The 25,704-nt window shown below is 44.6% G+C and overlaps 1 protein-coding gene across 2 annotated transcripts; it reads left to right on the top strand.

Annotated features, from left to right (window-relative positions):
- The first annotated feature begins 1,208 nt into the window (after window positions 1-1,208).
- LOC119791443 (glutaminase kidney isoform, mitochondrial-like) lies at window positions 1,209-23,845 on the top strand. 2 transcript variants are annotated; one of them, XM_038297528.1, is made up of 17 exons: window positions 1,209-1,562; window positions 7,364-7,454; window positions 7,559-7,677; window positions 14,837-14,966; window positions 15,154-15,233; window positions 15,328-15,491; window positions 16,055-16,113; window positions 16,978-17,010; window positions 20,268-20,326; window positions 20,429-20,495; window positions 20,565-20,615; window positions 20,689-20,865; window positions 20,975-21,106; window positions 21,210-21,302; window positions 21,393-21,531; window positions 21,614-21,677; window positions 23,680-23,827. In XM_038297528.1, the coding sequence occupies exons 1-17, from the start codon at window positions 1,366-1,368 to the stop codon at window positions 23,825-23,827; spliced, it is 1,803 nt and encodes a 600-aa protein (XP_038153456.1). In that variant the 5' UTR covers window positions 1,209-1,365. The 2 variants fall into 2 exon arrangements, with proteins under 2 accessions (XP_038153456.1, XP_038153455.1); XM_038297527.1 differs by having other exon boundaries at window positions 1,366-1,562; window positions 7,358-7,454; window positions 23,680-23,845.
- Window positions 23,846-25,704: the final 1,859 nt, after the last annotated feature.

Below are 25,704 nucleotides of genomic sequence, written 5' to 3'. Positions count from 1 at the left end.
AACTTTTAAAAAATAAATACACTTTGTGTTGGGCCATAACTGCAAAGTTTCCCAACCCTTTAAACCTTTTCATACAACCTGAAAGAACTAGCAGCTGGAGCCGCACTGAGATATGGCTTAATTGGATTAAGACTTTGCATGCAACTGTAATAGAGTGAAATTAAACAATGAATTGAAGGTGCAGAATGCTTGAAGCGTGTTTGGACACATCTCATTTTAATCCTGTCGATGGTGGTTGCAAAAAAACAAGCACAAAGCTACAGATATGAACATCAGGCAACTGAATTTCATAATTTCCTCTGCATCTGAACAAAACAAGGGATTTTTTTTTTGTTCGTTTTCTGTAATTTTCACTGGAAGTCCCCTTTATTTCTGATCAAACGAAGGAATTTTTTTCTTCTCTTTGCTTTCAGATCTCAGCCCATGAATATTTCATGTCCAAGTTCACAGGAGTCAGCTCTAATCTGTTTTGTTTTATCCTCCTTCGAGGTGCAGGTGGGAGGAGTTTGCAGAGATTTAGATAAAGCCTACAAGAGCCAAGAGAGGAAAAACAGATCAGCAAATAGTTTCCAATGAACAAATCGTTTTAGTGGGCCATTAGTTTACGCTCTGTGTCAAATATCACCTACACGGGTTAAAAAGGTCAGAATAAAGATTTAAACTGCAATATTAAGTTCCTCCAGCAGATGGCGGTGGTGTTTTTAAATGCCAGTAAAGGTCACATTCACTTATGAGTCGACTGCGTGCAGTACCCAAATCTGTCCACAAGGTGTCACAGCAGGATAAGATGGTCCCCAGCAGCAACGGAATTTTATCTCTTTTCTCCATCTTATCTTTTAAATTGTTTTTTAACACGAACTTATCCGTTCATTTTTTTTTAAAGAAAACCAAATAAAAGTTTGTAAGTTTATTTTTTAAATCATTGTTTTCAAATAGATGTAAATGGTATAATTTATTATTCCCTTTCTATAATTGCCATTTTATCTGTTATTTATTTTTAGGTGTTTTAATGTAATAAAAATATTGTGTTTTGTTGGAATTAAAACGCATTAAACGGCTCTGATAAATAATAAAACACGTAAGGACACATTTTTTAGTATTGTTATCAGGTCAACAGTGGGTGGGACGGTCTTAGTGATTGACGGTCATATCAGCCAATCGGATACAAGCAGGGGAGGAGCTCGTCCAATGAAATGCGTTGCCGGGAGAAAGGGTAGGTTGTGTCATTCAGAGCCGTAGAGTCGCAGGAATAACCATTAGTAGGAATTTATCAGGAGCAAAAAGTCACTTTTCCTGGTTTATTTCAACCTTCCTGGAATTGATAAAGTCAGAGGAACTCAGTCGGTCTTTAAAGGCAGTCTTAAAATGTTGCCTTTCCGCTCTTCGGCGGCTGTCTGGGAGCTGCTCCAGAGCCCGCTGAGGTTGTCGCTCAGAGCCGCGCTGAGAGGTCCGTTCAGCGGGTGGGCAGCCCCGCAGCCCGCCGGCAGGGAGGGCGGATTCCGGGGCTTCTGCAGCCCGGTTCAGGGCCACAGCGATGCGGGCAGCGAGACCTCCGCGGACAAGTGAGTAAGCCGGGTTATGGTGGAGACACCAGCGGCGGTTTGAAACCTTTATGGTTCTAATAGTCACTGGAATTATGTTTGTAATAAATGGGACCATCCATTTAAAACTGAGAAAAAAATAAATATAAATAAATAAATAAAACTGAACAGACTGGTATAAAAATGGAGGCATGTGAGGTGAAATAAGCATGAATCGTGACCAGCATCATCATTATCAGCTGGGGACTCTGGTTCAGACATGAAGCTGCTTTCTGATAACAACCAGCAGCTCAAAGTCTGATGAAGGTCAGACCTGACTGAGCAGCTTTAACCCAGAGGGAACCACAGATGGATGTCTGCTGCCTGTGGGAATCCATCACTGTTGCACGGTGGAGACGGAATCAGTCTGTGGTCCTGCAGTCAGAGGGTCCATCTACCCCAGAACCACCAGCAGCCTCAGACTGGGAACCATTTTTGGCCCTGGTACCGGCCCGCTGATTTAAACTTTAGAATTAAATAATGACCCAGTTACTTGGTTTATTTTATTGTTTTCTAACAAAGAAAATGTATTAATTTGTTTAAACTGTTTCATTAACTCCTACATGCTGTGAAATCAGAGCCACATATCAACCTCCGTTATTCCTAATTTAAACTTTTAACACGTTTAACTAAGGTGACCAGATTTCTGAAATCAAATCTGGGGACATTTCTTGCTCGTGGATAAAAATCAATACATCTTATCGAGATGAAATTAGGAAACGGGGACAGTAATGGTTTCATATATTTTTTACATATTTATTAATATTTAAACAACAAAAATCAAGTGTAAAAGCCAGGAATGTGCCTTTCCAAATGTTTAGTATATCCTAAGATTAATAACATGAATAGTGTTATTAGTAGAAAACTAGAACTGTGTCTCTGGGTTGGGGCAAAGTGGTGGGGGTGGGAGCGGAGGGGTCAAGGGTCATTAGCAGGGCTTTCCAATTTTGTCGGGCCCAAAGAGCTCTGCCGCCTCCTAAGGGGAGAGTGACATGAGGAAAAGAAATTTAGAAAAGTACATACAAACATTTATTCTATGCCTGTGGCTGTCTGTTGAGACAGAGTTCCCCCACCTCTTCAAAAAAGTGCAACAAATACTTATTCTGTTTACATCTACTGTACATACCTATAAGAAATATTTTTTTTCTTCATTAACATAAAAAAACAAGTAGTAGTCAAGCCTGCAGGTAAAGGTTCATATATGTTTCTTACTGTCACCTAGCCACATCAGGGGCCTGTGTGTCTCAAAGTAGCAGGTTCATTTTTCCTACTAACCTGAGTATACAGCCACTCTGTGTTCCACAGCATACTTTGCACACTACATCACTCAATATGTTAGTTTATCACTCAAATCATGTCAACGCTTTATCACTTGAACTTTATTAATACATATTATACATTTTAAATGTTTGAAACAGAAATATTAACTGAACAGGGTCTGAGGCAGTGGCCCTGGGTTATCAGAGTTCCTAGTTTCCTCCTCTCTCATTCAATCTCCTTTCTGTCTTTCTATCTTCTTCCTCACTCCTCCAGCATCAATCTTACATTATTCTAAAACAGAGACATTATATAATCAAAATCACCTCCAAAAAAATTAGGATGTGCAACATGAAAACTTATTATTATTAATATCTCATCTAAATACTAAAAATGCTAATAACCACAATATTAGGAGCTACAAGCAAAAACCACATAATAAATGAACATTAAACAGGTGGTTATCTCTTCCTCCATCATTCTTAGATCATGTAGATCTTGTCTTATTCAGTTCTCCTGTTACTGAGTCCTATTTTTTCACAAGGAACTTTCATATATATCCAAACTGAGCAGTAAAAAAGCACACCAAAAACTGGAAGTCTATGCTCATAAATCACAACCATAAATCATCAAAACAAATTGAAATAACTCTACTTATAATAACTATCTCAAATATAAACTAAAGGTCACCTATCCATTCTAAAACATCTTTATACAAACCCTTGTTGATCCCTGGAGAACCAGCGTACCAGATTAGCGCCTTACAAGGAGTTTTCAATCATTTTGCTACATTTTAACCCAGCGTCTTTTACTCATGCTCAACTCGTGGTCTTGTCTTACTTTTTATTATTGTTTTAACCTGGACACAAACCAAACATTTATCACAAGATCAGCCCGATCAGAATAAAATTAATTGATTAACACACTCACCATCACTCAGCGTAGCTCCCCATCAGTTGCCACAGGTTGTAAAAAACGAACTTCCACTTCTTCTTCTTCTTCTGTTTTAAAAGTGATGCGCTCTTCTTCTTCTTTGTGTTTTAATGGCAGCTGACATCCAAAAGGATCATTACCGCCCTTCTAGTGGTGCGCTCTGTTCCTTATCTTTATGTTATCAGCTGCGCAACCAGCTACCGTAATACCTATCTTTGCGCGCAACAGCTCTACCGTAATAACAGTCTACACGCAACATTTTTCGCCTCGGTAAAATCGGGGACATTTCCGGGGACAGGTTTAGCCGGGGACAGGTGGTCCAAAACGGGGACAGTCCCCGGAAATCGGGGACGTCTGGTCACCCTACGTTTAACTCCCTGCTTTGTTTTGAAAACAGGTCAGGGGAAAGAATGAGCTGCAGAAACTAGAAGCTGTCCTGTTTTACAGTTCAAACTGAACTATTTAATCTCCTCTATTTACCCAAGACAAAAATATCTAAATTATCATTTCACAAATGGACAATCCACAAACTACAGACAAGAGAAACAACAAACAGAAAACAAACTCCCGTAATATAAATGATCGGGGTTGTTATGTCTGCTGCCCCCGAAAAAAAAAAGATTGAAGCACACTCTAACGCGTGCGTCTCAAATGTGAAACACAATATGAATATGCACAACATCCGCACTCACCATTTTAGCAGGGTTGCCAGATGTCACTGACTCACGTTTTCCAGCTCAGAAATTGTTCATAAACCGCCTGGATATATGAAATCTCGCCCAATTTGAACCAAAGTCTATTGATCTCTTAGGCCATAAATCTAAAGAAAACATTTTCCACCCATAGACAGCCGTCCTAAACTGCCAGATTGGGAAACATCCCAACCTGGCAACAATGCAGGTAATGCTACGTTCAGACCAAAGGCAGCAGAGGCAGCAGGAGCAGCTAGTTTATGCAAAGTCGATGATTGATGCGTGTCAAGGCGCAGCAAAACGTCCTGCAGCGCGCTCTGAGCTTCTGAGCATCTGACGCGCGGGATGTGCTGCAAATGCGCTGCTGCTGAAGTTGGAAAAATAGAACCTTAGCTGCTCAACGCGCCACATCAACCAATCAGAGAAGCTGATCTGGGAGCTGGCAGGGAGACAGACACAACACTGCTGATGCAGAACGATGTGATCACTCCTCTAAAACAGTTTATTAAAGCCTAAATTAATTTAAAATGCAGAAATCTGCCGGCAAAACATGTTCGATTTTATTATCCTGGTGCCTGCAGTTTGGATCACATACATGAAAAACACCTTCCAGCGGCCACGGCGAACCGCAAAGAGGCGACCGGGCCAGAGGCTGCTGTTGAATGGGATTCCTATTGACAGCCCACCGCCACTATGTGGGGGTCTGAGCCGCTCCGACAGAAATAATATTTGAAGGCAGGATGGTAATCCTGACCCTGCATGGACAGCCAGCGGTGGATGGAGTCGTTAAATCCTTTATTTTTCATTCAATCAACAATAGACTTTAGATTGAAGCAAAGTGGCAAAATGAGATGCTGTTTGAGTTCTAAACAGAACGACCAGTTTCTCTGATGACCTTTTAACCTCTGTCTGTCCTTAAACAATAAACCAGCTGACTGGAGAATAGAGATCTATCAGTCAACTCACACAAAACGGTTCTCAGCTGTTAAATGATGTCAGGTCTGTTGTTCTGCTGCTGGGACCAAATGAATGCCGTGAGGAAAGAAGATGAAGCATCATCAGGGATGCGTGTCAAACTTTTTGGGTTGATTTGAACTTTTTGATTTCTTGAAAAACGAAAATGTAGGAATTTTTTTTTATGAAGACCAAAAGCAGCTCCTGTCTGCTAACCGTCTTCCTCTTCATCACCTCAACCGTCTTCCTCTTCATCACCTCCACGGCGTGGGCAGTAAATCCAGACAGCTGGCGTTCTGCCCACCGGCTGTCGGAGCCTCCGGCTTATCACTAGCGCTGATGGATTGGTACGGCGGCGCCTGTCAGCGCTGCACGCTGTGGGAGGGAGTGGAGCCAGGAAACTTAATGATTAATTAAATAATAATAATAATTAATGATTATTAGTTTGTCTAAACATTCAGTTTATCCTTTGCTGTATAAATCTTGTTCTAAAAGGTCGACAGCTGTTCTTATCCGGCTGTTCCTCTCAGTCTTCCAGTTCTCTGCTGCTTGTTGTGAGTTTGAGTGTCATTAGAGTAATGATGCTGATCCAGATGTTGCAGAGGAACCCCCCCCCCTCCAGCCTCTGCATCCTGATCAAGGTTTGGGTTTTCCTCTCAGGAATGTTTCCTCCTCCAGCAGCAGGAACGTCCCGTTCTCTCTGTTCCTGCTTTGTTTCTGTTGATGGACGACGTGTCGGTGTCTCGTATTAACGCCTCCTTCTCCCCTCTGCTCCTCTCTCTCTCTCTCTCTCCATGTTGTTGGTCTCCTTGCTTTTCATTTGTAAGTATTTTTTCTTTTATTTTCCCTCCTAAGCTTTAGTTTCACTCTCAACCTGTTTTCCTGTAGAGGTAGAGCTCCGCTCCTGGAGGCTGATTCTCACCCCCTCCTCCTCCTCCTCCTCCCAGTGGCCATGCTGTGGTCCCCCCTCCCCTCCCCTCCCCCCTCCCCCTCACTCACCCTCTGGTCTCGTTAACGAGGTCAGAGGTGAAGGGACCCCAGCAGGCTGCTCTCTGCTCCAAACAGTGCTGCATGCAAAAGAACCAAAACAACCAGCATGATTGGAAGTAATTGGTCGAAGACTGGAAATCTGAGAAGTGTGGCATGCTTTTTCAATCTTAAGATTGGACGGCGAGCTTTTAACTGACTGATGTGTTGGTCTGGTCTTTAACTAGGCCGTTCCGTCGTACCTCTGGCTGCTTGAGGCAAACGGTTGGAGGCGTTTCCCTGAAAAAGCTGGAGCTGAAACCTGAAGCATGCTGAGCTTTTCAGATCTCCAGGAAAACCTGCGTCTCCTCCTGAGGCTCACATTGGTGTGGTCACCATAGCAACTGAGTCAGAAGGATAAGACGGGGAGTCGAAGATGCTTTTCCAGCCACCTTCATCCCCTAACATGCAATGCAGAGCTCCCATGATGCCTTGCGGCAGACGGTGAGCGATCTGGGCTTTTATTAAATCCTCTTTGGAGATGAATCATAGCAGAGATGCTGCTGGGAGCTGGATGCCCCGCCCACTAACGCTCCTGCTGCGGTGCAGGTGTGCTGAGCACCAGCAGGACCTCCAGAACCTCTGATTTATCAGGTTTGAGTCTGGAAACCGTCTCCAGGCTGGTCTGCTGCTGATGCTGAGCTCCTCCAGCTCAGACGGTGAAACTTGGCCCCGCCTCCCTGGATGGTTTCCATCCTGTCCAGGCTGGTGCTGCAGCACCCTGACACCAGCTGACCTCCATGGCCCTGTGGCAGCAGGTCCACCTGTGGAGGACCTCTTCCTTCTCCTCCTCTTCCTCGCTGATCACTCTGAGCTTCTGTTTGCAGTGCCAGAGCTGTTTCTCCTCCCTCCTTGTTTCCACCCTCAGCACCCCCCTCTGTTCCCTCATCCTGCCTCTGTGTGTGTTTCCTGCAGGAGAAGGAAGGCTGGCATCCTACCCAGCCTGGAGGACCTGCTCTTCTACACCATCGCCGAGGGACAGGAGAAGATCCCTGCGCACAAGTTCACCACGGTGAGCCTCCTGCAGAGGAAGCAGCAGCAGGCTGGTTAATCCTGATCAGAGCCTCGCTGCCGTGTTGGTTTCCCGTCTCTCTGACACTCATGTGGTCTTTCCAGGCTCTTAAAGCCACGGGGCTTCGGACAGGAGACCCTCGGCTCAGAGAATGCATGGAGATGCTGAAGGTGACTGTAAAGACCACCTCAGACGGAGCGCTGGACCGACACCTCTTCAAGAAGTACGCTTCACTTTCTGCCCTATGCTTCTAAAGATCAGCCTCTTTTTATTTAAATAAAACTATATTGTTGGTACAAAAGATTTCTATTTTGTTTTAGGTGTTAAATGTTTAGGATTGTTTGTGGATTTTAGGTTTAAGTTTACATCTGGATCAGTTGTGACAGATGCAGACAATAATATTCTTGACTTTTGTTACGACCACCCAGGCCACAACATATTTGAGGACATGAGGTTCAAAAGAATTATTTTATTCTTAATCTCTGGAACTTCTTTTTAGATCAGTTGTTTTGTTTTTCTGCAAAGAGACAAAAACACAGAGTCAGATTTTTCCCCAGTTCCCCATGTCCAAAAAAACTCTAAGAGAAAAAAAAACCCCAAAGTATGAACAGAAAGTTGGACCTGCTGAGCCGATCCAAAGAAACAAAATGTTACAGCAGAGGGCCAACCCTATACAGGGCAGTCGAAGCCTCTGCTAGCAACAAACTAACGGTTAAAACCCTAAAAAAATAAAAAAAGAAGGAAAACAGGACAACCGGTCCCACCAGGTCAAAGTTACAAAAAATCAGCAAAAAAACAAAGGCTAACGAACAAAAATACCACATGGCAGGCTGGAGAGGTCAGCGGCGGCCTACAAAGACGGGAGACGTGCGCATCGCGTCTGGACGCTCCCTCTGTGACGGTGGCTCGATCAGAAGGGAGAGAGAGAGAGAGACTAACAGGTGGAAACCCAGCCTACTTACAGGTGCTGGTCATAAAATTAGAATATCATGAAAAAGTAGATTGATTTCAGTAATTCCATTTAAAAAGTGAAACTTGTATATTATATTCATACATTACATACAAACTCATATATTTCAGATGTTTATTTTGTTTAATTTTGATGATTACAAATGACAACAAATGAAAATCTCAAATTCATCATATCAGAAAATTAGAATATTACTGAAGACCAATAAAAACAAAGGATTTATAGAAATGTTGGCCAACTGAAAAGTATGAACATGAAAAGTATGAGCATGTACAGCACTCAGTATTTAGTTGGGCCTCCTTTGGCCTGTATTACTGCAGCAATGCGGCGTGGCATGGAGTCGATCAGTCTGTGGCACTGCTCAGGTGTTATGATAGCCCAGGTTGCTCTAATAGTGGCTTTTAGCTCTTCTGAATTGTTGGGTCTGGTGTATTGCATCTTCTTCTTCACAATACCCCATAGATTTTCTATGGGGTTAAGGTCAGGAGAGTTTGCTGGCCAATTAAGAACAGGGATACCATGGTCCTTCAACCAGGTACTGGTAGCTTTGGCACTGTGTGCAGGTGCCAAGTCCTGTTGGAAAATGAAATCTGCATCTCCAAAAAGTTGGTCAGCTGCAGGAAGCATGAAGTGCTCTAAAACTTCCTGGTATGTGGCTGCGTTGACCCTGGACCTCAGAAAACACAATGGACCAACACCAGCAGATGACATGGCACCCCAAACCATCACTGACTGTGGAAACTTTACACTGGACTTCAAGCAACGTGGATGAAGTGCCTCTCTTCTTTTCCTCCAGACTCTGGGACCTTGATTTCCAAAGGAAATGCAAAATTTACTTTCATCAGAGAACATGACTTTGGACCACTCACCAGCAGTCCAGTCCTGTTTCTCTTTAGCCCAGGCAAGACGCTTCTGACGCTGTCTGTGGTTCAAGAGTGGCTTGACACAAGGAATGCGACAGCAGAAACCCATGTCTTTCATACGTCTGTGTGTGGTGGTTCTTGAAGCACTCACTCCAGCTGCAGTCCACTCTTTGTGAATCTCCCCCACATTTTTGAATGGGTTTTGTTTCACAATCCTCTCCAGGGTGCGGTTATCTCTCTTGCTTGTACACTTTTTTCGACCACATCTTTTCCTTCCCTTCGCCTCTCTATTAATGTGCTTGGACACTGAGCTCTGTGAACAGCCAGCCTCTTTAGCGATGACCTTTTGTGTCTTGCCCTCCTTGTGCAAGGTGTCGATGGTCGTCTTTTGGACAACTGTCAAGTCAGCAGTCTTCCCCATGATTGTGTAGCCTATAGAACTAGACTGAAAGACCATTTAAAGGCTTTTGCAGGTGGTTTGAGTTAATTAGCTGATTAGAGTGTGGCACCAGGGGCCATCAATTTTGAACCTTTTCACAATATTCTAATTTTCTGATATGATGAATTTGAGATTTTCATTTGTTGTCATTTGTAATCATCAAAATTAAACAAAATAAACATCTGAAATATATGAGTTTGTATGTAATGTATGAATATAATATACAAGTTTCACTTTTTAAATGGAATTACTGAAATCAATCTACTTTTTCATGATATTCTAATTTTATGACCAGCACCTGTATAGGCGGACCAATATCACGCAAATTAACGTAATCGATTTACAAAAGAAAAAAGATACTTATCAACTCTAAAATTTAAATGACTCAACTAAGGTCTATACAACACTAAAAGGGAAAAAAGAAACAAACATAATTAATGTGCCCGACGCACATAACAACTTTCTATTCCAGATGGTACTTGCTCACCCGTTAATTAACCCATAATAATCTGGACTGAAGGGTCAGAGTTTAGGAAGTGTCGGATTTCGTCATCAGTCTGATTATTTCTTATAACACTTTCCCACTGGCTGAGAAACCTGTTTAAACCCGGGAACGATCGTCTTTTAGTGGCAGTGGGAACAGCTGACTGACCTATGTCTGCCCGATGTAGGTACCAGATCTGCCCTGCCCCTCTGATGACGTCAACATGTGGCAACTCCACTCGGACAAGCTGTATTGCATCCGTTTATTAAGAATATAATTTCTTTCTGAGTCTCAACATGTTATTACCTATATTTGCTATTATTTTACATTTCATTGACCTAAAGTAGCCAAAAGTAGAAAAACAATCATTCTAAATCTTGAAAGAAAGAACTGCATTCTAAGATTGAGCTCTGCCATTTAACAAGATTACAAGAAAAAGTCTTTTTATTAAGATCTGAGGACAGGACGGACAAATGGAACATCTCAAAAATGACTTTCGTAGAGATTTTAGTCAAGTAACAGTTATTTTACTTGTAGAAAACGAACGGTTGTTGACACAAAGTTAAAAGTATTGTAGCATAAAGGGCAGATTATACTTCTGCATCCGTACACATCAAATGTGGCTTGGGTCTGGTCATGAACCAGGTTTGCTGCTATGCTTCTGCACCGTCGGTCTGGAATTTGTAGGGACGCTCAGAAGTTTCCCGCAAAAGCCCAAGGGAGAGCCTATTCGAGAACTTTCGGGTGGTAACACGAACTTCGTTTTGGCAGAGACCTTGGCATCTTTATAAAATTTGTCTGATGCATCGTACAAGTGGTTGTACTTCCGAACCTCTTCGATTAACCTTTCGTCGTAGTTGTAGTTGATCCTCGGTTTTTGAAAATGGCGCGCCCTGGCACCGAATCGAGTAGGACGACCACACAGACAGCTGGAAAGGCATACCAAGGACCAATAACAGCTGCTTTTTGTCTGTGCACTTCCGCTTGAGGACTGCGCTGGTTTGCAACCGTCCGACACGTAGTCAGGATTTTCTCAAGGTGTGCGACGATGGTTGCAGAGCCTCTGCGTGGGGGACGTGGTCGCGCACAGAGACGGATTTGACGGTTGTAGAGGCTATGCATGCGTCAGAAGCATAAATTGGCCTTAATATGGCTAACTGACCAAGCTAAAAGAGGCTAACCTGTTAGCTAATGAGTACAGCTAGCTACAACGCTACCCAGTTCTCCCCCTCTATACCATGGTCTCGCAGTTACTTTGTTCACCACAAACAGATTTGTTCCGATTTTTTTACCGATGAGCTAAAACTTCATCGGTCATTAGACAGGCTAATGCTACAGATGCTCCCGACTCAGAACTCTGACGCTGCACGATGTTATCGTTGTCTGGGCAACCATAATGTTTGACATCATGTGGCAATGTTCAGCCAATCATGTAACATATTGTCACTTGCATGCGCAGGACCCGAGCAGATCTGCTACCTACACAGGTTAAATTACTCGGCAAGCGACCCGCGTTAAAATCACCTCGGCTGTGCGATACCATTGACTGCAACGTACGGTCATCAACACACACCGCCAGTCGCTTCTGATCTAACAAGCAGAAACGGCTTTGCTGAGAGGGATTGAGACAGATAATAGAGGAGAAAATTAAAGCACACTGACTACGCTCTCCATTGTTTACTTTCCTGATTTCTGTCACACTGGTGACATCATAAACTAACACAGCGCGATGATGTCACCAGACGCACAGCCACAGGACAGAGGTCACGCAGTTGCCAGCGGGGGTAAGACCAGCTTTTTATGACAGTGGGAAGAAAGCCGAATCCTGATTGTTAGTATGTCGGCCATGTTTGAAAAACACCCGTTAACCTGCTATTTTCAGTGGGAAAGAGGATTTATAAAAAGCCACGGGGGCTAATTTCAGACTGCAGATCCAGTTTGATCCGTTTTCACTGTTTAGAGTCTAAAATCTAAACCTTTTGTTTTCAGCAGCGATCTTCCATCTCGGTCCATCTTAATTATTGAAGAGGCCTCTGTCTGTCCATGTGGCTGAAAGGGTCGCTGCTTCTGCTGAATTATTAAGGCCTCCATGTTTGAATGCAGGCTGCAGCTTCTGGTGGTTTGAACTGGTAAAGAACTAGAAGAAATGCTGTAGATGAGATGCTACTGAGCTGGATAAACATTTAGACATCAGGACCCCCGCCGATTCAGGTCGTATGACGGCACAGCAGGGGGCGGAGCTGAGAGCCCGCTGCTGCTGGACTCCATCCATCACTTCCTGCTCCTCCGAATTATTTATAGAGCTGGACTCACAGGGAGGAGCGCGTGAACTGGTGGGAGGGGGGGTGTTTCCACAGGGATTAGAGACGCTCTGATAGCTGAAGGCCAAATGTCCGCGCAGCAGGAGAGGCACAGCTTCCACGTCGACGGTGTGATTACTGCTGGATCGGAGCCTTAATCAGCCCAATGGAGAGGATCAGGCAGGAATGTGGCGCCACAGCAGATCTCACAGCATAAATGAGCCTTGGTGGCGTAGCCCAGGTGGAAGGAACGTCACATCTGGTCTCAGGAACAATCTGCAGACAGGCTGAATGTTCTTTATGCAGAACCGGATCAAAGCCTGATTCTTAACTGATGCATGAATGAGGCTCTAGATTAGAGAAGAAAAGTCCAAACAAAGATCCTGTTAGCTTTCAGAGAGGCTGTTTTATGAAACGGTCTAATTATCACAGTTTTATTGTCAGAACAAACCTTCTATTCAATTAGTCAGACAAGTAAAACCGGAGATCCCAGCTCTACTCACAGCTCCTATTTCTTTCCTTTTTGCACCGTTCCTCCTTTATTTTTTATGTTCCTTTATTCATAAGCTGAAAATGAGCTGAAAGTCCCTTTTTTCCCGCCACATTAGCCAATTTATGCAGCATAGATCTAATTGACTGCACAGCTCTTCCCTACACTTAATCCCAAAAAATAGTCCAAGTCCTGACAGAAGATTTAGTTTAACCTAGAAGGAAGTAAAATAAACTCATTAAGAAAGACAAAGGCTGTTTCTCAATTCACTAGAACGTGTGTATGGACTTGTGTCCTCGCCGAGTTTGTTCCGGAGAAGAACACAGGAAAGTCTTGACTTGGGGAGAACAGGAGCACGCAGCATAGATATGGGTCAAATGGAACAGATGCGTACTTGTGGCGTCACCTCACGCTCAGCTCGTCTGGAGCTGCATTTAACCTGTTATTAATAGTCTCTAGATAATAATAAACTCTGACTTTTTTCGTTTAGTGGGGGAATAATAATGGAAACAGTCAGATAAACACAAATCAAATGAACATTTTACCAAATAGAACAAAAAAAACTCTCCATCAAAGCCAGAGGTCCTTTACACTCGGCTATGCAGAGAGAGGGCTGCTGCAGACGGGCTAACGTTAGCCCTGGCTACCATTAGCCTCAGAGCCCCGCTGGTCGCTGCGGTCCTCTCAACTTCTTAAAGTATAATGATGCTTAAAAGTATAATTTTTTCACCTCAAATAATCATAAAACGTAGTTTTATTGAACAACAGTAACAGGAAAGTGACGTTTTAACTTAATAGTCTGAGCTCTGTGAGCGCTCAATTGAAAGCTGCTGCTGCCACAATGCATGCTGGGACAGATGTCAATCTCAACCCGGGGACCGTTCTCGGTCTGCTGTTCTTGTGAATTGGGACAGTACCAGGGATGCGGATGATGACGTTTCACGAGTACATGAGAACGCACAAGTACACATATTGAGAATCGGCCGAAATATATATCTAAACTTTTATTACAATTATCAGATTCAATAGAAGATCCTAAATTACAAAACATTTTATTTTTTTAAGTCACTTTTTCAATTCTAAGTCTGTCAGGAGAGTGAAATATTTCAGGGCTAACTGTGACTCTGAGGTCGTCTCCTCGATCCAGTTTGTTTATTTCAGCTATGTGTTGTTTCGCACCAAAAGGCTTTAAGCTAATGCTAAAGCTAAAAATGCGTCATTCATTTGATTATCATTGGTTACATGCAGGAGGAACATTTTTAAAATGATGAAACTGTCAATAAAACAACTTCAAACATCATAAACTTCAATAACTACAGCTGTAAAACAATCATTGAGATAAATGCGATTTGTTTGGATGTCAATACGATGTTTGTTGTAATGATACTCCACTCGAGGAATCGAATTAGAAAGTCTGTGATCAATGTGTTTCAATCTAACCATAACATCTTTATCGACTAAAACTAATAAAAAAATAATAAAGATAGATCACCTGTTCAGATTCTGACAGCAGTCGCTGGAGCTAGCATATTCTAAAGATACACACCAATGGTCCGGCTGCTGACTCACTGCCAGAGCTTTCTGTTGTGGCTGCAGTGAATCATGCAGCGTTTTCATTCCATTATGTTTGCTCTGCATGTTTTAAGCGAAATTTATTGTTGCTTTATAATCCGACTGCATTTAGTGGAAATCGCCTTTGGTCCATAAGCTCCGCCTCCAGTCCAGGAGGCGGAGCTTATGGACTAAGAAAGTTAGAGTCCTTTCAGTGTTAGTTTTTTTTGGTTTAAGCTGTTTTATAACGCGGTTCTAAGGCTTCCTGTGGTTTTCTGCTCTCAGATGTGTGCAGAGCAACATTGTCCTGCTCACCCAGGCCTTCAGGAAGAAGTTTGTCATCCCGGACTTCCAGTCGTTCTGCGCCCACATCGATGAGCTCTACGACAAAGCCAAAAACATGTCCGGAGGGCAGGTACGGCAACAGGGGACGCATCATGGCTGCTAGGAAGTCAGTCAGAGCGATAAACATTCACACAGGGATCAAAAGTTTTATAGTTTAGGCGTTTGTGTTTTAATAAGGCAAGTTTTTTATTTTTAGAGTTCTGACTCCATACCGTCTAAGATCTGCTTAATGCTGCTGTGTCCGTGTCTTCCTGCAGGTGGCAGACTACATTCCTCAGCTGGCTCGCTTCAGCCCCGACCTTTGGAGCGTCGCTCTGTGCACCGTCGACGGCCAGCGGTATCATCCCGTTTTTATTTATAATTATCAGCTGTGATCATGTGTGATTTATGGATTTGTGAAGTTGAAGTTTAGAAAGCCGTCTTCCTCTCAGGCACACGGTGGGAGACACCAAGGTCCCCTTCTGCCTGCAGTCGTGTGTGAAGCCGCTGAAATACGCCATCGCCGTCCACGACCACGGCACGGAGTACGTGCACCGCTTCATCGGCAAAGAGCCCAGCGGCCTGAGGTTCAACAAGCTCTTCCTGAACGAGGAAGGTGAGGACGCGCGTCTACGGTTTCACGTGTCAGCGTGCGTCCGCCGGCCGACCCGGGCAGCCCAGGATCCACGTCGTCAAACTGCGATCCGGTGAAATAAGAGGCGGGATAAAAACACAGGCCGCGCTGTGTGACAGAGCTGAGCGGCTCTGGCTGAGTCCTGAAACGACGGACCTGATCACCTTTCATTCGGCCGTTCCCGTTGTTTATTCAAACAGGTCTTTGTTCCAGGGTGGAATGAATACGATGGATTTAAAACAATGAACAATGCAGACCTGAGAGGTTCTGATCAAACACAGATTACTTTAATTTTTTTAAAAGCAGTTTTTATGGACGTTTTAGTCAGTAAATACTCTAAAGTCCACTTTAATAGAATAAACATTTTCCTAAAAGTCTCCAGAAAACTTGAGATGTTTTTGTTTAATATGAGTCCTGCTGAGTTCCCTCGGGTCACCGGCGGTTCTGGCTCGTTTTAGCTCATTGTTGTTGAATCAGGAACCTTAGCTGAGGCAGAGCAGCCAGCACCAACATGTTAGCTAACCCGTTCTGGTGCCTTTCTGCAGATAAACCCCACAACCCCATGGTTAACGCTGGAGCCATTGTCTGCACCTCCCTGATCAAGGTAAGCTCCACTCTCTGTCTGCAGAGCGCAGTTCCTCTGCTGTAACAGGAAATGATCCACAGAGCGCGCTTCTGCAGATTAACGTTTACAGATTAAGGGTATGGAGAATCATGCTAAAAGGGGATTAGGCTGATGCAAACGGAGGGAGCAGAGGTGGAGCTCCAGCTTCCATCATGGATCCAGAGACTCCTGATGGTTTCCTTGCATTTCCTCGTCTGACCTTCATCCCAACCCACGGAGCGGATTCCTCAGAAGCACTACAGCGCCACCTCCTGATCCAGTCACCTTTAAAAAGGCCCATAGAGCAGCTTCATTCATTCTGCCTGCTGTTCCTGCAGGAGGAGGAAAGATCTACTTTCTGCTGTTTATTGAGCTCTGCACCGGTGGCTACAGGGTTCTCTCTACCTCTTTATGACCCAGAAACCTTCAGAAGTTCTTCACCAAAGGGAGCTTCTGTCTGTTTAGCTGAGCTTTTTTGTTGGACCTTAAAGTTCTGAGCTGTGTTCTGGTCGGGTCCATCAAGGCTCTCTGCCTCTCTGTTCCAGCTGCAGGCTCTTTAGGAGATAATCTGCCAGGCAGCAGGTCGATGATGCTGGTAACTCTTCTTCTCTCTTCGCTCTGGATGTTTTCATCACTGACTCACTGACGGTGTGGCTGATCACAGCATACAGTAGTTACCATGGAGACAGAGCTCCAATTAGCCTAACACTGAGTAGATGAGTTCTTTCCCGTCTAATCTAAATGGAGCACAGCTGAATGACCTTTGACCCCACAGATCTGTAGTGATTTCTGCATAACATAGATGAGCAGCTCTCTGTGTGTCCGTCTGGTTCTGCTGCTGTAACCTCATGCTTTGTTTTGCAGCAAGGAGCCAGCAACGCCGAGAAGTTCGACTATGTGAGTATGACTGGGTTCAGTTGAAGGAGGCTAAAGGTCAAAGTTCATCTGCAAAAAGAGGAGAGAAGGCCTTTAGTTTCCTTCCTTCTCTACAACCTTCCTTTCCTATTTTCTTGCTCACTTTCTCTGTTTCCGTTTCCTATATTTTAACCCTTTTCCATCCGTTCATCCATCATCATTCATCCATGTCTGTCCTTAATTATTAGCAATAAATGTTTTGATGACTGAAAGTATAAGAAAGGATCTAAACCTGGCATGCTGGGATGAACCCTGATCTAAGGTCAGCGTAGATCTAGATGTTCAGAGGTCGTCATAGATCTATAGGTTCTGAGATGAAAGATCTATACCGTCTGAGGTCAGCTTAGATCTATAGGTTAAGAGATCAAAGATCTAGATGTTCTGAGGTTGGTGTAGATCTAGAGGTTCTAAGGTCAGCATAGATATATAGTTTCAGAGGTCATTGTAGATCTAGAGGTTCACAGGTCAGCGCAGATCTATACATTTTTAGGTCAGCATAGATCTAAATGTTCTGAGGTCATTGTAGATCTAGAGGTTCAGAGGTCATAGTAGATCTATAGGTTCAGAGGTCATAGTAGATCTAGAGGTTCAGAGGTCAGCGCAGATCTATACATTTTTAGGTCAGCATAGATCTAGAGGTTCAGAGGTCAGCGTAGATCTATACATTTTTAGGTCAGCATAGATCTAGAGGTTCAGAGGTCAGCGTAGATCTAGAGGTTCAGAGATCAGCGTAGATCTAGAGGTTCAGAGGTCAGCGTAGATCTAGAGTTTCAGAGATCAGCGTAGATCTAGAGGTTCAGAGATCAGCGTAGATCTAGAGGTTCAGAGGTCAGCGTAGATCTAGAGGTTCAGAGGTCAGCGTAGATCTAGAGGTTCAGAGGTCAGCGTAGATCTAGAGGTTCAGAGGTCAGCGTAGATCTAGAGGTTCAGAGGTCAGCGTAGATCTAGAGGTTCAGAGGTCAGCGTAGATCTAGAGGTTCAGAGGTCAGCGTAGATCTAGAGGTTCAGAGGTCAGCGTAGATCTAGAGGTTCAGAGGTCAGCGTAGATCTAGAGTTTCAGAGATCAGCGTAGATCTAGAGGTTCAGAGATCAGCGTAGATCTAGAGGTTCAGAGGTCAGCGTAGATCTAGAGGTTCAGAGGTCAGCGTAGATCTAGAGGTTCAGAGATCAGCGTAGATCTAGAGGTTCAGAGATCAGCGTAGATCTAGAGGTTCAGAGATCAGCGTAGATCTAGAGGTTCAGAGGTCATTGTAGATCTAGAGGTTCAGAGATCAGCGTAGATCTAGAGGTTCAGAGGTCAGCGTAGATCTAGAGGTTCAGAGATCAGCGTAGATCTAGAGGTTCAGAGGTCAGCGTAGATCTAGAGGTTCAGAGATCAGCGTAGATCTAGAGGTTCAGAGGTCAGCGTAGATCTAGAGGTTCAGAGATCAGCGTAGATCTAGAGGTTCAGAGATCAGCGTAGATCTAGAGGTTCAGAGGTCAGCGTAGATCTAGAGGTTCAGAGGTCAGCGTAGATCTAGAGGTTCAGAGATCAGCGTAGATCTAGAGGTTCAGAGATCAGCGTAGATCTAGAGGTTCAGAGGTCAGCGTAGATCTAGAGGTTCAGAGGTCAGCGTAGATCTAGAGGTTCAGAGGTCAGCGTAGATCTAGAGGTTCAGAGGTCAGCGTAGATCTAGAGGTTCAGAGATCAGCGTAGATCTAGAGGTTCAGAGATCAGCGTAGATCTAGAGGTTCAGAGATCAGCGTAGATCTAGAGGTTCAGAGGTCAGCGTAGATCTAGAGGTTCAGAGGTCAGCGTAGATCTAGAGGTGCAGAGGTCAGCGTAGATCTAGAGGTTCAGAGGTCAGCGTAGATCTAGAGGTTCAGAGGTCATTGTAGATCTAGAGTTTCAGAGATCAGCGTAGATCTAGAGGTTCAGAGGTCAGCGTAGATCTAGAGGTTCAGAGGTCAGCGTAGATCTAGAGGTTCAGAGGTCATCGTAGATCTAGAGGTTCAGAGGTCAGCGTAGATCTAGAGGTTCAGAGGTCATTGTAGATCTAGAGGTTCAGAGGTCAGCGTAGATCTAGAGGTTCAGAGGTCAGCGTAGATCTAGAGGTTCAGAGATCAGCGTAGATCTAGAGGTTCAGAGGTCAGCGTAGATCTAGAGTTTCAGAGGTCAGCGTAGATCTAGAGGTTCAGAGGTCAGCGTAGATCTAGAGGTTCAGAGATCAGCGTAGATCTAGAGGTTCAGAGATCAGCGTAGATCTAGAGGTTCAGAGGTCAGCGTAGATCTAGAGGTTCAGAGGTCAGCGTAGATCTAGAGGTTCAGAGGTCAGCGTAGATCTAGAGGTTCAGAGGTCAGCGTAGATCTAGAGGTTCAGAGGTCAGCGTAGATCTAGAGGTGCAGAGGTCAGCGTAGATCTAGAGGTTCAGAGGTCAGCGTAGATCTAGAGGTTCAGAGGTCAGCGTAGATCTAGAGGTTCAGAGGTCAGCGTAGATCTAGAGGTTCAGAGGTCAGCGTAGATCTAGAGGTTCAGAGGTCATCGTAGATCTAGAGGTTCTGAGGTCAGCGTAGATCTAGAGGTGCAGAGATCAGCGTAGATCTAGAGGTTCAGAGGTCAGCGTAGATCTATAGGTTCAGAGGTCAGCGTAGATCTAGAGGTTCAGAGGTCATTGTAGATCTAGAGTTTCAGAGATCAGCGTAGATCTAGAGGTTCAGAGGTCAGCGTAGATCTAGAGTTTCAGAGGTCAGCGTAGATCTAGAGGTTCAGAGGTCAGCGTAGATCTAGAGTTTCAGAGATCAGCGTAGATCTAGAGGTTCAGAGATCAGCGTAGATCTAGAGGTTCAGAGGTCAGCGTAGATCTAGAGGTTCAGAGGTCAGCGTAGATCTAGAGGTTCAGAGGTCAGCGTAGATCTAGAGGTTCAGAGGTCAGCGTAGATCTAGAGGTTCAGAGGTCAGCGTAGATCTAGAGGTGCAGAGGTCAGCGTAGATCTAGAGGTTCAGAGGTCAGCGTAGATCTAGAGGTTCAGAGGTCAGCGTAGATCTAGAGGTTCAGAGGTCAGCGTAGATCTAGAGGTTCAGAGGTCATCGTAGATCTAGAGGTTCTGAGGTCAGCGTAGATCTAGAGGTGCAGAGATCAGCGTAGATCTAGAGGTTCAGAGGTCAGCGTAGATCTAGAGGTTCAGAGGTCAGCGTAGATCTAGAGGTTCAGAGGTCAGCGTAGATCTTTAAGCAGAACTCTTTTTTTTATTTCTGCAGGTGATGAACTTCATGAACAAACTTGCAGGAAACGAGTACGTGGGTTTCAGCAACGCCACGTGAGTCCTTTAAAGAGTCAATCTATACCTGATCCTAGATCAGCTGAGCAGGAAGCAACCCTCTCTGCTGCAGAAGGTTCTAACTCTGGGTTTGGGTTCCAGGTTCCAGTCGGAGCGCGAGTCTGGAGACAGGAACTTTGCCATCGGCTACTACCTGAAGGAGAAGAAGGTGAGCCTGGTGTTGCCTGCTGTCCGCCTACAGCTGTTTCTCAGGTTCTGATGCTGTTTCTCTCCGCAGTGCTTCCCTGAAGGAACCGACATGACGTCCATCCTGGACTTCTACTTCCAGGTCCGTCTCAGGTTCTGTTCATGTTTGGACCGCAGCCGTTTCTTGGTTTGACCTCCAGGATCTTCTCCTGCAGCTCTGCTCCATCGAGGTGACCTGTGAGAGCGCCAGCGTCATGGCGGCGACGCTGGCCAATGGCGGCTTCTGTCCAATCACAGGCGAGCGCGTGCTGAGCCCCGAGGCGGTCCGGAACACGCTGAGTCTGATGCACTCCTGCGGCATGTACGACTTCTCCGGGCAGTTCGCCTTCCACGTCAGTACCTCCCTCTGCTCCCGGCCCCTCCCCCTCTGCTGGGGTGCATTTACACCGTTTCCATGGATACGAGTCACCGCGGTAACGCTGTGGTGTTGCTCTGCTCCAGGTCGGTCTTCCGGCCAAATCCGGAGTGGCTGGTGGGATTCTGCTGGTGGTTCCCAACGTGATGGGCATCATGTGCTGGTCTCCTCCTCTGGACAAACTGGGAAACAGCGTGAGAGGAATCCAGTTCTGCACGGTACCGCGGTTCTGTCCCGGTTTCACGTCCATTCTGACGTCAGCAGGTCCAAAGGAGACCAGAACCTCTGGATCCTGATTCTGAGCCTCTTCTCTCTCTGCAGGATCTCGTTTCCCTCTTCAACTTCCACAACTACGACAACCTGAGGCACTTCGCCAAGAAGCATGACCCTCGGCGGGAAGGCGGAGACCAGAGGGTGGGGCTGCCGCAACCTAACCCCCCCCCCCCCTCCCCCAGTACCTGAACAGACACAATGGATGAAGGTTTTCTCCTCCTCTTCCTCCAGGTGAAGTCCGTCATCAACCTGCTGTTCGCTGCGTACACCGGAGACGTGTCGGCGCTGCGCAGGTTCGCCCTGTCCTCCATGGACATGGAGCAGAGGGACTACGACTCCAGGACGGCGCTGCATGTGGCTGCAGCTGAAGGTCGGGTCCAGATGGGGGGGGGGCAGACCCAGGTGTTTGGTGCTGACCGGGTTCTGGAAGCTGAATGTTGTCTGTGTTTCAGGTCACGCTGAGGTGGTCCGCTTCCTGCTGGAGGCCTGTAAGGTCAACCCGGTGCCCAAAGACAGGTACAGAACCCTGATGAATGCAATGCTTTACAGGCCGAGAACTTCTATTTATTTTCTATCTATCTATCTGACTGACTGCTGTGCATTGATGTCAGTTAATATTTAATCAAATTGCTTTCTAGACTGTAGCGTTTTCCTGTAAACAAACACCCATACATCCTTCTTAGAACAATGGAAACTCTGACCACATGATGAAATAATCTACAACTTTTATTCAGGATATAAGAATTTATTTACAAGAATAATATTTTGGTTGAAAACTCTTAAATAAGTGAAACTCAACTGCTGTAAACATTAACTACCTACGCAGAGAAAGAAAATGCAACTAAAACAATTAATAATGAATGCAGTGATGTCACAAGAATTAGGAATGAGGTTAAATATCTTCTAAGCTCTATTTGATCGTATTCATACCAACTCCCAGCGCTAATCCAAGAGGTAAATAAAACATTATTTGGTAGAATTATGATTTACTTCATCAGAAGTCTATAACTTTAAATAAATGAATCTCAATGTCATGATTATTAGTGAGGGAATAAGGGAACGTTAGGAACCTTTGGGGGAACCTTTAACAGGGGAACAGAAGACCTCGCCTATTCAGCCAGGCCAACAATTCCCTTTAACGACCCTCCGTTCAGAGACATAGACTGTTTCTCAATGTGTGCACTTGTGCGTTCTCGTGTCCTCATGAAACATACCTAGTACTGTTCCAATGCATAAGAACCGCAGACTGAGAACGGACAAAGGCCCTCCCTAATTACCCAGCATGCATCAGAGCAGACTTTTCCGTTATGTTATTGACAGCTGTCCCAGCATGCACTGCGGCAGCAGCAGCTTCCAATGGAGCGCTCCACTGAAAGTTAAAAGTTCTTTTTTCTGTTGCTGTTGTTCAATAAAAGTAGGTTTTAAGATCATTTAAGGCGAGAATATTAACTTTAAAGCATCACAATATGGCCCATTTAATGCGTAATTTAAAAAAAATTTCCGAAGTTGAGAGGACTGCGGCAACCAGCGGACCTCCGAGGCTAACAGCAGCCAGGGCTAACGTTAGCCCGTCTGCAGCGGCCTTCGTGGCCATTTTTTTTTTTATTATTGGCAAAATGTTCATTTGATTTTATCTGAGTGTTTCCATTATTATTCCCCACTAAATGGAAAAAAGTAATAATTTAATATTATCTAGAGACTATTAATAGCAGGAGGTTAAATGCAGCTCCAGACGAGCTGAGCGTGTGATGACATCATCAGTACGCTTTTGTTCCGATTGACCCATATCTATGCTGCGTGCTCCCGTTCTCACCAAGTCCAGACTTTCCTGTGTTCTTCTTAGGAACATACTTGGTGAGGACATGAGTCCGTACTCTTGTTCTAGTGAATTGAGAAACGGCCGTAGACAGGTATGCGGTATTGCAGGCTAACAAAAGAAGCCAAACCACCCCCATTCCAAAGGGATGGAGCCGTTTGTTGTGTTTCAGTTCGCATGTTTTCTAAACAAAAACGAGGCTTTGTTGGGCTGCTGTATAAAACCTCAAACTCAACGTCTTTCTGATATTTGAATTGGAAAGGCTTCCTGAATGGGAAGCAAAACGTCTTCTAACTTGGGGACAAAGTCCAGTGGATTGTTTTTGTTTTACTTCTTTGTAATGACTGACCTGGATGACTGAGAATCTTCATCAGCACTTTGAGGGAACCTTTGTTTACACCAGGGAAGGCATCTAAGTGATGCACTATAAGTGAGCTGTGATGAAAACAAAGGAGTTAAATCTTTCAGATTAGATTTAAAGAACTCTTTGGTCAGTTCTTCAAATGTAGAACAAACATTTTAAACTTCCAGAACAGTTTAGTTCAGCTGCTTTATTCTGGTTCTCAGCTTTGAGACCAAAGAGGAGAGAAAGCTGCTCTCATTCAGCCTCTGCTTAGCGCCTGGTTTAAGTCAGACTGAACCAGGTTCAGAACTTTAAAAGATTCTGTTAATGACCCAAAGCGACGATGGCCTTGTCTGCAGGTGGGGCAACACGCCTATGGACGAGGCGGTGCACTTCGGCCATCACGACGTGGTGACCATCCTCAAAGATTACCACACCAAGTACAGCCCTCAGGACAGCGCCGCCGAGAAGCAGAGCGCTGAGAAGAACCTGGACGGGATGCTGTGAGTGATGGAGGCGGCGGCCTGCGGCCAGGCGGTCCTGCAGGATAAGCCCGACATCCTTCAGTATAAAAGCTCCTCATGTGTCTGTTGCTTTTATTCTGAAAACCAAGTAGCAGCAGGATGTGGGGTCCCACCTTTTTAACGTTTCTCCTCAGAGCCGTGGGCTGTGACCCCTGACCCCGCCCACTGGGTGTTCCCTTCCTCCTGAGGTGTTTGATGTCATCTGTGTAAATATGTAGTCGTCGGTCTGCAGTCACCTTTTTTCTTTTTCTGGTGTTTTATTTAAACTTTGTTTTTACTTTTCCTGTTAAACTGAACTGTTCTCGTTCCAAAGTTTCTGTTTTTTCGTTCTTCTTGTTGAACCTGAAGGGGTTAAAGAAGCAGCCAATCAGAGGCGGCTCTGCCAGGCTGCATGGACCCGGTTCTGCTTTATGGGTCAGAATGAGAAGCTGCAGGTCAGTCAGCTGTTCTCCTATAGGACGGCTCGGATCTTTACCAGAACCGGAACAAATGCAGTCCTGCAGCTGGATTTATAAACAGCAGTGTTTATAAATCCAGCTGGAAACAGGCAGGCAGAAGGTAGCTGTTTTTAAATCACATAACCAGTTATTATCGGATGCTCCTGATGAAGCGGAGCAGAACCTTCCCGGCCCGCCAGACTGACCCACTCTGGGAGTCATCACAGAGTTTACCCATAATGCAGCAATCAATCAAAGATTGAAAACCTGTGTATTTATAAGCGTTTTAAGACATAAGTCCTATTAAGTGTTCAACATCTTTATTTCTAGATTTAAAAAAAATATTGTAAAGTTTTTAATTTTAATCTTTGTGTAGCTTTTTACTATTTAGTTTGAATGATTTTAGAAACCCTCTCTGTGCAGTGTAAAATTCAAGATGGCCGCTGAAATGGAGCAATCATTTAATGATGAGTTTTGTTCTTTTTTTTGAGTTTTTAAGGCGCTACAGGTCAGATTCAAACCCGGGTCGCCTCCGTACATGTTTAACATTTTATCGAATTGCTTCTATAAGTTTTCTTTAAATGTGTTTTTGCATCCCATCCGTATTTATCCGACTGGTTCTGATGCGTTCCTGCTGAGTCCCGGTTCCTACCTGCTCCTTTCCGTCTGGCTGGCCGGGTCCATCCCACCTGCTCCTTCCAGAACCTTCCAGTTTCTGTAGAAAACTGCAACAATTCACCTGAATGTAGGGAAGCGGACCTGGAGGAAATGGGTCCGAAATGTTCTCCCTGCCGATGGATGGTGAACCTGAGCGGGCCGTTCCACTCGTACCTAAAGGTTTCTGCAGACATTCGGTTGTGTTTGTAACACGTGGAACATTCCGGTCCTCAGGTCGGAACCAGGTCCGTTAGCGAAGCACAAAGTTGCAGCAGCAGCTCTTTCATTCATGTGACGTTTGTTTGGGTCGGTGCAGCTTTCTGAATGTAACATGTCGGTTCTGGTTCTTCTTCGTGTGTTTTTGTTGCTGCGCCTCCATCAGTTATTTATGTACACTGAAAAAAGAAACTAATAAAACACTGAAAAACAAACATTTTCTGGTATTTTATTATTATTATTACTTAAATTCAGGTTCTGACAGGTTCTGTATTTTAGGGTAAATTTAAAACTTTGTTAATATGAAACTAAAACATTCTAATTTAAGATTGTTTTAAAAATCCTTTAAAATAATAATTTTGTTGTTTTTCCACCAGATGAAGATAAAAGTTTCTTAAATCATAAATAAACCTGTTTACAGACGTTTCCATTAGATTTCATGACTTAGAAGCAGAACTGCTGACCGTGTTGGACCTTCCTAGACCGAGACCAGAACCTTCTCCTGCCTTCAAACTCTAGTTATCGGATCCAAATCAAATCTTCTGCTCTC

This window comes from Cyprinodon tularosa, unplaced genomic scaffold (genome assembly GCF_016077235.1).
Source record: "Cyprinodon tularosa strain WSP-4 unplaced genomic scaffold, ASM1607723v1 ctg39, whole genome shotgun sequence".
NCBI classification, from domain to species: domain Eukaryota; kingdom Metazoa; phylum Chordata; class Actinopteri; order Cyprinodontiformes; family Cyprinodontidae; genus Cyprinodon; species Cyprinodon tularosa.
The sequence above is the reverse complement of the archived record's forward strand: the minus strand, read 5'-3'. Positions and strand labels throughout refer to the sequence as shown.

Coding starts and splice junctions, on each gene's coding strand:
- LOC119791443 (XM_038297527.1), top strand. CDS start 1,366: ATGTTGCCTTTCCGCTCTTCGGCGGCTGTCTGGGAGCTGCTCCAGAGC. Junction 1,563..7,357: donor AGCGAGACCTCCGCGGACAA/GTGAGTAAGCCG, acceptor TGTTTCCTGCAG/GAGAAGGAAGGCTGGCATCC. Junction 17,011..20,267: donor ACGCCGAGAAGTTCGACTAT/GTGAGTATGACT, acceptor TTATTTCTGCAG/GTGATGAACTTCATGAACAA.